Genomic DNA, 12,598 nt, shown 5'->3' with positions numbered 1-12,598 from the left:
TCTTTGCCTACATAAGGAACTGGAGTTTCTATTGTAGCTAGTCATGAAAAGCCATTCATCTCAATCTGATTAGATATTTGCAAGTCAATATCACGATGTCCATTGTGCTTCCTCTCGGGCTATAGGAAAGTATATCGTTCCCAAAGAAACATAGAAGCGCATTCAGCCTGAAGGATCCTCACACGAAGATATCACGCTCCCTCACGTATATAGTTTGGGATATCGATGGGGGCATTGAGGTCTGCGCCCTCGTCTGCTAGCAGTCGCACGATCACCTCGGAACCCACATCCACTGCGACATGCAGTGGCCTTTGGCCATGATGATCGCGAGCCCCGATTTCGGCGCCCGCTGCAAGCAACTGCGTGACAATATCAACATGCGCAGCTCGTACCGCATAATGCAATGCAGTACGTCCCCACCCGTCTGCGCAATTGACGTCTACCCCTTGAATAAGGAGAAACTGCACAATTCCAACGTCGCCACGCTCGGCACTTATGTGGAGGGCTGTCTTGCCCTGGCTTTCTGAGCTGTATTTGTGTAGCAGGCTGCCATTGTCCCATATCTCCATCATGGCCGACAGGTTCGTGGGAACGTTCATTCGAACAGTGGGCAGTCCTTCCTTACACTGATGTCGAATCACTCCGCAATTTGTCGCCTGAGCCTTACAGACTCTCTGGCGGACTTCGAATTTTGATCGTGTGGTTCGTATAGCGCTCCCCTGGTGCAGAAGTGGATTGCTGCGGGCTTGAGGGGTGCTGGCGGACGTGGGATTAATAGAGGTTAACTTGGGCGTGCTGCTATCCCGTGGCAGATCCAATTCCGGGTCAAGGAGAAAGGTTGTGATTGAATCATTCATCTTATCATACCCAGTCAACGTGCTTGGGCTCAAATCCAAGCCTCCACCGACATATCCATCTTGATGCCATGACAACTTGTCAGGTGCAATTACCGCTAGGGGTTCAACCGGGGAGTTGTGCATTCCAATAGTTGAATCAACTGACATATCAGACCCCGCTGTTGTATTTGTTTGTTCACCAGTCACACCGTCTCCCACCGTTGGTGGACAGCTTTGACCCGACTTGTTGTCGGAGGCCATAGTCTCCTCATTCCGCCTCTCCTCGGGGCGTTCTTGCTGTTTATTGGCCAAATTTTGCATTCGCAACTGTTCTAGCTCAGCTTGTCGTTTGCCTTCATATCCAGTGTCATTAGTCATTTTGAAAGGGATCGGAATTTCTAAGCCAGAGAATCACAAGCGTGGGACATACGACGGTTTCTCTGTGCAAGACGATTCTGGACTCTCCTACGATGGAGGGCCTCAATTGCCACCTGTGCATCTATTTCTGCATTCATTGTTTCGATGGAAACCGGAAGCCGAAGGACCTAGTGGTTGAGTGCATATAGCTGTTCCCCCTATAACTATAAGAGCCTTCAGTATTTTCCCCGGGAAAGGGGGGAGGGGGTTGATTAATCTACGAACTCACATGTCCCACAAGAACAGCCATCGAAGAACAGAGCTCTCGCAGCTCAAGTTCGATGAACTTCTGGATGCATTACGACAAACACGCTTAAATGACCGCATGAGCCACGAAGACCACCTACTATCCTGCCTTATCTGCCTAGGCTATATGTCTCCCCCAATAATGTTTGCTTGAAATCGAGCCTCTATCGCCATCATGCAGTAATGTGACATCGTCTCGCTATTAGCGCTGGCTTCATACACGCGGAAAGAAACCACGACGGCTGTCACCGACCCAAAATCTTAGTTTCCTGCAGGGCCTGCCGCTCGTGCCATGATCGCTGCCAATGGTAATCACCAACAATATCTCCAGATCCATTCGGACAGGGGTATCGGGGGGCTGACATTCGCATGGACTGTAGGGAACTGAGACAGCGCTAGAACGCAAACGGCATATGAAGCATTCTCCGTCCGGACAGCCGACGGTGTATGTACCTAATGGGTATGAATTCCCTCGTTATGATTTGACTCCAGGGTAAACCCGACTCTGAACCAAAAACTATACCACGGCGGGTATCACACCGATGACCCGCGATCCTTTTGCTGCATCTGCGGGGTAATCCGTAAGCATGTACGGAGTAGGGAATCAGGGACCCGGTCGCCTTTACTCCGAGCCTAACGGAACGCTCGATTTCCGATTATTCAGCCTAGGTGTCAACCGTGAGGATCAATTCAACAAAGCGAAATTCGCTCCTTTTCATGATGGAGGAGAACAAAAGCTAGCTCGGTATCAACCATCAGGGTCGTTACCTTCGAGGCGTGGAGTGTCCAATATTTTCATACTCAATGTGTAAGAGGAAGTTCCGTACCATCGGTCGGTGCATGCTTATTATTGATACCTATCATGATCATATTAAGCTTGGCAAGTAGGTATCAGTAGTAGATAAAGTGCCCAGGCCAGCGGTTCACCGAGCGGGGGAAGATGGCTCAAGCTTGGCCATGCTTGTGAGTGCTTAGCGCCTGTCCGTGCCTCTACCATTCCCCTAGATATCATCCTGTCACTCTTGACCCGTACGGACGTTGTTCCACCAAATGTCTGATAAATAGCCAGGGTGAGTGATGATAGTTCTAACCTAGTGGCCAGGGGTACCGGGAGTAAAACAAATGCTCAGATAAGGATGCCCCACTCTATTGGATGATTTGGGGGGGGGGGGGGATGCCTGGCCCTTACCCCATCCAGTATTTATAGCAAGTAGCCCGGGACCATCCAGGTCGCCTCCCCCATCATCCCCGTCAATTCGTCCCTTCTCCACTACGATATCATCAGTCACCATGGAATGCCTGCCAGACAGTGACAATGTCTTCGGTCCTTGTATTAACCCCAACTGTCGTCCATTCGATTTCACACTACTGTTTGAGGATGGTTTCTTTGGATTGCTCCCAGCGGCCCTGTTCCTGGTTCTGGTTCCCCAACGACTGCATTTCCTTCGCACTGCCCAGGTCAAACTGGGCTTGTTCCGACTGGCAATGGCGAAACTGGTGCGTTCATCACAAATGAATCCAAACATAACAGTCAGGGACATTTATTCTTGACTAATATCAAGATAATAGGCTCTGCTAGCTGTGTTATTAGTTTTGTATGTACTATACACGGCTCTGTAGGTAGAGGACCCTGATCTTCATACCAGTGTAGGACTGGTATCCGGAATTATAAGTATTATTACTACAGGTACAGTAATGGTGCTGTCCTTTCTAGAGAACCAGTATTTAATAAAATGATCTAATCTGCTGGTAATTTATTACTCTGTAGAATTATTTTTAGTATTATTATAATTTTATATACTGTAGCAGATTTCCTACAGCTAATAAAATTTATTAAGTAATATAAATTATAATATTTATTTATATTTTTACAGTACTAGTCACAGAATCAATACATAAATTCTGATTTCTATGGTTATTTTATCAGAAATTTACTGGAAAAGGAACTTTTAGATTCTAGGACTAGAATTTTTTTATTTAAATATTACCAGTTCTTCAGATTAGTTACTCAAAGATACTGAATATCAGAGATATTCCGGAGCTTAATACTGATTAACAGATACAGTTTATAAAGATAAAAGTAGAGATAGCTTAAAAGATAAGATCAGGAAGATATTAAATACTTTAATCTATATTCTATATATATTAATGGACTTTTCTATCAGGAATAATACTATAGCTTTACTTTATTATTTTTAATTTTTATCAGCTATTTCTTATTATTGTAATAATTAATTATATTAATAATTCCAAGATATTAGATAGTAAAAAGCGCGGCTAAGTAATCATAGATATATATATTCTAGTTTATCTAGAATAAACTGTAGGTACTCTCTTTTTATTCTTACTAGTATTTTAAATTTATTAATTTTATATAGATCTTTATTATAGTATATTAGTACCACATAAATTAATTTAATATAAAAGTCTGCTCTAGTTTAATTTTTATAATATATACTCAGATTTTTTATTTTAAAATTAATAATATTAATGATTTTACAGTTATCACTCTTATAGATACAGATGTAAAAAGAATTATTTAAAATTAGAATATTATTTATAAAATATAGATATTAATTCTAGAAATTAGAATTATTATCTGGTTACTGGAAAGACAGTTTTTAGTTTTATTATTTATATATAGTTTCTGTTATTATTATAAAAAATTATTTTAATTTATCTAAGTAATATACAAGCTTTAATTTTCAACTGACTTTCTATAGGTTCAGTGCTAGTAATAAAACTAATCTTAAATTAATCTAGCTAGGTTTAAAAAAATAGATTAAATATATTCAAACCAGAGTAGCTGTATTATTTAATATATTATATAATATTAAATTAATTAAGATACTCAGTCTTTTCTGTATTTTATTTAATACAGTATCTGAGATATAAAGAATTAAACTGAAAATCTTTAAATACTTCTGAAGACTACTTATCTAGGAAATTATAATTTATAAGAAAAGAGGCTTTGATAATATTAGTAATATTAATTTTTTTATAACTAATATATCTACTAATTTTATCTTCTTTGCAATCTTTGCTATATATATAATAAATACTATTATCAAGTATAATAAGACTCTCTTTTTAAGCTAGGTTTTTATATCTTTCTTATTTATATCTCTTATAATAAATTTATTTCTTATTTTTATTCAGGCTGTGCTATCTTTATAATAAATAATATTATATTATCATTATATCAAAGAATACTATTTAAAAGATTCTATATTATTTTTAAATACTTTAACTTCGGTTATATCTTTAACTGTACCCGGTAATACAGTAATAAAGCTGAATATTTTTTTTATCAAGATTATTATCTGATAATTTTTTTATCTCTTTTAAACAGGCTATTATTACATGGACTGAAGATAATAAAAAGAAGCTGTATAATATTAATCTTTCTATTAAATCTGGTATTACTATACTTATTAACTCTGTAAACTCTAGAAAATCCACTTTATTATCTAACATACTTAAAAGAACAGTAATAAAATCTGGTTAAAGATAGATAATAAATTCTTGACTGGTTTACTGTCCGCAAGTATTCTAGATCTTTAATAATATTATTAAATAAAATATTATTATTAAATCTGAGTATAATTTAAAATAGTATAAGTTTGCTATATAAATCTATAATCTTAAATAAGATTTTTTTAATATATCTGGTAGGGATCTGTACTATACAAATACTAATAATCTTACTTTTAATAGCAGCTAAAAGCAGTAAATTATATTATATTATATTATTTGTTCAAGAAAAAATATTATACAATTTAATAATGTCTTCAGCGGAGTTGATTTAAATAATATCAGTATTATTATTATTTATTTATTTAACTAGAATAGATACTTTCGAATTTCCGGAATAATAATCCTTTTAGTTATTTATATATATAGGTTTAATATATTATTCTCTTTGAAACATAAAGCTCATATTTAAATTACTTAATAAAATATTTATTTCAGTATACAGACCAGATTATAGTTCTTGAGAGCAGGAAGGTTATGGATAAAAAAATATATAATAATATAATATTATTTTATAAATTAGTAATAGCTACCAGATCCCTTATAAGCACAGAGGGGACTACTGAGAAAGCTTTTTCTGAAGCTTAAAATAATAATAATCTAGATAAGACTAATACAAAGTCTTCTGATATAAACTTAAAAAACTTATTATAATAAGATAATACTTGGTCTGTATACAAGTACTATTACTAGTCTACTAGATTTATAATATTCATAATCTGTATAGTTTTCATGATTATAGAAGTAGTCAATAATAATTTTATAAGTATATTTTATACTTTTCTATTCTTTAAGAACTAGATTCCGGGCTAATTAATAGATCTATTGTCCAGTCCTGTGGATTTAGTAATAGATAGAAATAAATAAAAAAAGGCCCAATCACAATATAGGTATATATATTAATATATATGCTTTATTCTTTATTATACAGTTAACAGTTTTTAGAGACTGCTGGTGGCCTGTAGTATATATTACTTATTAAATAAATAAGAATTGTCTCAGAGCTTAAGCACTAACTAATTTTTTATAATAATCCAGACTCTTTATTATAACAGTTATATATAACACGGTAATGAATCTCCATATAGACCTTCTCTCTGTAATTTTAAAATATATTAAATTATTTATTAGGTTTTTTACCTGTTTTTACTAAGTAAATAAAACAGTATATTATTCAGCTTTTTCCAGGTTACTGAGATTAGGACTCTAATTAATAAATTCAGTTAAAATATAGAATTAATTAATATAATATTTTCTTTAATTATATCTATGTTCTTGGCAGGTAATATACTACTACTATTATAATTTTCTCTTTACTTCTACTCTTCTGCTATGCCAAGCCTGTTATAAAGACTACTAATAATTATATTCAACAGGACTTGCTGTTAATATAGTTAAACTAATTATTCTTTATATTATTAGCAAATATCTGGCAGCAGTTATTTTAGTATTTTTGATTAATCTAATAATCCTGTAGAAATACTATCTGTGTATCTTCTGATAAGTATAACTACTGGATTTTAAAATTAAAACTTTTTTTATACTTACTTTATAGAAATGATCTAAGAATTTACTATTATCTATATATTTAGGGCGGAGGCATAATTCCATAAAAAATATATTAATTTTTTAATTTTTTATAAAAATTATATTATATACTCTTCTATAATTAATAATAGCTCATACTCGTGATAAGCTTGATTGTGACAGCTTTAACAGTGATTATTATAATAATAACTATTTTATTAGTTAACTAATATAATATTATATCTGTCAGAGTAGTCCTGATATTAATCCTAATCTTTAATACCATACTTTCAAGTATTTTCTGAATATAGACTAGTCTTAAAATAAGTATCGGGGCTGTGTCACGTGTATAGTAATTTATTTAAAACATCCCGCGGGAGATAAATAATAGCTTACTTAATTTTCTGGCTTCTCCAGATTTATATCCATTAGACTGTATAATCAAGTTCAAGGCTATCATAGCAGGATATAGATAAGTCTGCCAGTTTCCGTTTCTTATTAAATAAGCCTATTATGGATTGAAAATGCATGCTTTACAAGTAAAGATATTCGAGATTAAGCTAACACACTGTAATCTTAGTGAATCCATTTCAGTTATTTTAAAAAATCTCTCTCTTATAATATGTCCTGGTGAGAAAGTTGCTATCTGTAGCCTATCTGAGAGCGGGAAAAGCTCTCTAATTATATTTTTTTTTATATATAAGTAAAATCTACTCGGGCATTATCTTGATCAGAGATTATGATATTTTTAGATTTAAATAATAAGATATCTATTTCTTTCTCAGGATAGTTCTATAAGAGCTGTTTCTGATATTAGATATTATTTAATTTAATTTAGATTTTTTTTTAGAGAGTCTTAGATAAATATATTGGGTCTGTATTCTAAAAGATAGATTTCTGGGATTGTATTAAGATAAATAAAGGACTGGAGATAGATCTGTCTAATATATTAAATTAGTTAATAGATAAAAGATAGTTACTCGCCCTGGCCCGGGCTCTTACTATATTATTATTTATTTTTATTCTTAATAAAGCTATTAGTAATATCGACCGGGAAATGGAAGTAACTATATAAGATATTATTAAGTAAAACTTTATTTAACAGATTATGGTAGCTGTTATTCACCGCCTTTCTTATATTAATTGATTTAACTGGGTGGTATTTCTCAAGAATAGAAAGCTAGTAGAATGTGATACGCCCCAGGCTTTACTTACTCGGGATAGTGAGTTCCGGCAACTATATCAGGCCTTGGAAGGGCACTGAAAGTAACATAGTGCCAGCCTTGTACTGTTGGCCCGAGTGGTGTTTTCATTTACCCATGATTAACACCATCCGGCCGGTCGCGTTGAGGTTGACTGAGGTCAGTCCGAACTCATCGATCGCATCAGCTTCGGACCTGTAGTATCATGACCCTGGGATTCAGCTCAGAAGCCTACGTGTATGATTGAAGCTCTAATTGATATCCGTTGTGTTGAATGAGGGATGGGCTAACTGAGGACACTGAACGCCCCGACACTATCCGGCGGGAATATAACATCCAATATAAGTGCTAAGGGAGGGCCTGACTTCGGTGGTGTTAACAATGGGTGCCCTGGTTGGATTGGCTATTTGAAATACTGCCTGGGGGGTAAGCCCCTGAGGCAAATGATCCAAAGCCACTAGAGTAATGGGGGCAAGGGTTCCATGGAGCCAGCCAGGGTGGAGGCTGGGCGACGGCCACAATAAGTTGCAACCACGTGATTTCCAAAAACTACGATGTCCTGCAGTTGGAGCAGTCCTTAGTCGAAAGCCACCATCCGCGATGCCGAATGGCGCTTTTGACTGGATGGGCTCGTATGAGTGAGGAACGAAGCATTGACATTGTTAGATGGCGTCAGAGTCCATCCGAATGGATACATGGTCGCGAGGTGGTGTGATGGTGTAGCAATCCCTCCGGGATGCAGCACGCATGACCGGGTCGCAGCAAGGCCAAAGCCATGTCGGGCGGGGTTTGCCGGCCCCTCGCGCCAGTGGCGGAGGCAAGGGAGGGAGGCAATCCACGCTCTCTCCTCCAATCTCTCCCTCCGATGCTGTCAAGCAGGTGGCCCGGATGCGCTTGCAGGTCGACAGGAACCCCCATCGGCCATGGCACAGATTCGATTGGTGTAACATCGGTAAGGCCAACCAGTGCGGGGAGCGTGAGCCTTTGATTAGGAGGGATGGCGAGCTTAGGTAGGCTGCAGGAGCTCGGTAGGAGTTCCGGCCAACTCCCATCCTTCCCTGCGGCCCTTATCGTGCCTCCGTTCGAACCCCGCCAGAGGTCGCTCGGTCGTCCCTTGTCCCTCGTGCCTGCACCTCTCCCCATAAGGCATGTTTAGTGTCTGGCTCTTATCAGTTGCTAACTTATCACAAGGGACAACCCGCAATGACTGGCCAGTGGAGGATAATCTACGCAGCCGGGATTGATGGTGGTTGCTCGGAGGCAAAAAAAGCCGCGGGTATTGGGGCCCTGAACGCTACGGTATGGCGTCAGCCGCTAGCCCGATGACAATTCAATTCCTGCTCCAATTCATGTCTCATTTGCAACCCAATCCTCTCGGGGGCAAATTGGCCATCCGAGTGAAGTGCCCATGAAATAGAATGGTTTTTATTTACTTCGATGCCATGTGACAACGCTCCGGTGGTGAAACAGTCGGCTATCAGCGCCTTCTTGTCTGAAAAATGGAGAGATATCATATCTCCCGGCCCTTGGCAGGCAGGAGGCGGCCAGGCCATTGGAGGACAGGGAGGAGGAGGGGGGGGGGGGTGGTCTGATAAGGCCAGCGAACAGACCGGAGCTGTGGCCAGAGCATTGGCGCCGGACTATGCTAGTGTATACTATGAATGATGGTGGTCACATGACCCAAGGCCACTTCTTCATCTCTCCTCTGGCAACATATCTCTTCCTGTTAGCCATGTATCTTAAAACCACTGATTCTGTCTGTAACTAACAGATTATAAGCCCGGCAAGCTTAAAAAACAATTAGATATATTAAAAAATCATTAATTTTCATTAATTTTCATCAAAAATAACTGTATCTAAACTAATATTTATTAATTAAGATAACTACCCGGCGCTAAGACATATCTAAAAACAAATTATAATAATATAATAATCCTATACCTGAAATAAATATTACTCTAATTAGATTATACAGATAAATCCATAATAATATTAATTAGAGAATAATAATTATTATTAATAAATCTAGTAAACCCAGTGCAACCACCAGCAGCTGATAATTAAATAAATTAGAATAAAAGAATTCTAGATAATAAACTATTAAATATTCTACTAGATCTCAGAGATTAACTAACTAGAAAAAAAGACTTTAAAGTATAATAATTTAAAGTATATAATAAATTTTAAATTCTTTATTATATACTAATAATTAATATTATAATTCTCTGACCAGCTGCAACAAATACTAACTATTAATTATAAAAAAATTAGAGTATTTTTATTTTTTTCTAATTAATTAGCTAAATTTTACAAGAAATATCTATAAAATTATGAGGTAAGAATACTAAGAATTATTATATTAATAAAATATTTAATAAGATTAGAAAGCTTATATTAAATAAAGAATTTAATAAATATAAGATTATTATATCTAAGCTTTATAAAATATATTAAAACTAATACTTAATAATCCTACAGTATATTAATAGCTTTAGAGAAATCTTTAATTTTACTTAATAACTAGTATATAGCTATCCAGCTTACTTTATTATAATTATTTTACTTATTAATATATAATCAGACTTACCAGAATAATATAACATAATTAAAAAATAATTTAATAACTTTAATAACAGTAAATTCACTGACAGCTAATTCTATAAATTATATATTAAAATCTTAGAAAAAGCTGAAACAACAGTTAAAACAGATAAAGTATTTATAAATATAATAATAAACTTATTAAATATAACTCAGTAAGGGGGCCGCAGAATAAATAATAAGAATTAGAATAATAAATTAATAAATATTTCTAAAGATTATAAATACTAGCCATTTATAGATATAAATAAGAATAAATAAATTAAATAATAGCTTATATTCTAACCTGTATATATAAAAAGACTTTACTTTTACTATATATAATATTTATATAATATTTCTATATATGTATATCTAGTTCCAGCTAAATAATAAAAAAAATAATATTTATAATTAGAAATCTTTATTTATTAATATAGTTAATAAGTAAACCAGACTTAAACAGTAATATTTCTAAATTTTTTAATAATTAAAATAAATACTTAACCAGCCTATCTGGAACTTCTAATATAATCTAATATTATTATCTACTATAATAATATATTCTAATTCTCTGGTATAATAATAAATATATTTAAATTAATTATAAAATCTGAATAATTATAAAATACTAGAATTAGTCAATATATTACTCCAGATCTTATATAATTTATTAATTATTAGAATTTTTATTTTAATAAAAAATTATATAAATATAAAATCTCTTATGCTGGATAAGACTAAACTATAAAAATTAAAATAATATTAATTAAGCTTAATACTGGACATAATTAATTTATAATAATTAAAGATTAAATATATTATAATCTAAATATATAATTTAGTATCCTAAGCCAGGACTAGATTAAGAAAATATATAAATACTAACTATACTTAGATTAAATAATCCGGAAAATCAGAATATATAAAATTATTATTTATTTTAATATAAAATATAATATCCCCTTTATTAAGATCTTTAAGAATATAAATATTTAAGTTATAATAATCAAACTAGATCTATACTTACTATATAAATAATTAAAACATGCAGGGACTTCTAAACTAAAAATAATAATTATAATTTATAAAAAGATTTAAATAAAAAATATCTTAAATTTTAATTATAATATATATTTTTATATTAAGTTTAAATACTTAGTTTCTTATATTTTAATTATTATCTTAATTAACCTGACAGACTTATGGACTACAGATCTATAAATTATTAAATTAATAAATTATAATAAATATCTTTATATACTTATTATAATTAATCTTATAATCTAATAATCTAAAGTTTATTTTTTTTAAATAAAATCTAATACAACCCAGAACCTCATCAACTTTAATAAAAAATATAAGAATATAATTAAATATAATATATAAAACTGGAAAATTAATAATAATAATAAATTCTAAAACTTCAAGAAATAGACAGAAGCTAAAAATATTAAAATAATAATAATTTTATTTTATATACCAGAGGCCAATAATCTATCTAAGTATTATAAAAAATATATTAATTAAACTGCCTGTACTATAATAATTAAAACAAATTTATTATAGAAATTTTAGCTCTTTATAATAAAGATTATAAATATAATTATTAACTAACTTTTTTATATTAATAATTCTAGCAGGAAGTCTCCAGTCCAAAAATAATAGAAATATTATAATATTCTAAATCTTAAACCAGTTCTTAACTATCTATAAGTCTATAAATACTAAGTCTATATTTATATACTATAAGCTAATTATATATAATTAATAAAAATAACAGAACATGCTAATATTAATTACTTAATTAAATATAAAAATAATTATAATTATATTTTTAAAGTCTAGATTCCTGAAAATAATCAAGTCTATTAATCCTAAAATATTAAGTTTATTAAATTAAAGATCTATAAAAATAATAAAAATAAATTAAATTAAATTATTCTTCCAGAAAGTACTCCACAACCTAATTAACTTATAAAAAATAAAATTTATTTTTATTATTTATCTATATTTTTAAAGTAGCAGTAGATAATATTTATTCTATTTTTAATTTCTAATTTATTCTTACAAGATCTGATGCCTGTTCCAGCTATATTTATAAATTAAGAATTATTAATATAAAACTATATTTAAATATTATTTTTTATACTAAAAATATTAACTATATCCTGAATATCTTAAATTTAATTATATAAAAAAAACCAATTTCCAACAATACAGAAATACATAGAATAAATTAAATAATTACTAATA

General features: G+C 32.4%; 3 protein-coding genes across 3 annotated transcripts; 1 reads left to right on the top strand and 2 right to left on the bottom strand.

Annotated features, from left to right (window-relative positions):
• Positions 1 to 293: 293 nt before the first annotated feature.
• On the bottom strand, positions 294 to 470 carry BO79DRAFT_132802 (ankyrin repeat domain-containing protein; the record flags this gene model as incomplete). The annotated part of the gene is made up of 1 exon (XM_025677983.1): positions 294 to 470. A coding segment is annotated over one exon (177 nt), but the record flags the coding sequence as incomplete, so codon positions are not given.
• Positions 471 to 2,756: 2,286 nt separating this feature from the next.
• BO79DRAFT_241431 (uncharacterized protein) lies at positions 2,757 to 3,398 on the top strand (the record flags this gene model as incomplete). The annotated part of the gene is made up of 4 exons (XM_025685118.1): positions 2,757 to 2,996; positions 3,069 to 3,094; positions 3,151 to 3,186; positions 3,374 to 3,398. Exons 1-4 carry the CDS (start codon positions 2,790 to 2,792, stop codon positions 3,396 to 3,398), a joined length of 294 nt encoding a protein of 97 aa, XP_025533916.1. The 5' UTR covers positions 2,757 to 2,789.
• Positions 3,399 to 8,424: 5,026 nt separating this feature from the next.
• Positions 8,425 to 9,102, bottom strand: BO79DRAFT_291467 (uncharacterized protein). Its single transcript, XM_025689001.1, has one exon. The coding sequence runs from the start codon at positions 8,903 to 8,905 to the stop codon at positions 8,435 to 8,437; it is 471 nt and encodes a 156-aa protein (XP_025533915.1). The 5' UTR covers positions 8,906 to 9,102; the 3' UTR covers positions 8,425 to 8,434.
• Between the last annotated feature and the right edge of the window lie 3,496 nt (positions 9,103 to 12,598).

The sequence above is a fragment of the Aspergillus costaricaensis genome (genome assembly GCF_003184835.1).
Source record: "Aspergillus costaricaensis CBS 115574 unplaced genomic scaffold BO79scaffold_65, whole genome shotgun sequence".
Lineage (NCBI taxonomy): Eukaryota > Fungi > Ascomycota > Eurotiomycetes > Eurotiales > Aspergillaceae > Aspergillus > Aspergillus costaricensis.
This window is presented reverse-complemented; position numbering and strand designations above follow the sequence as displayed.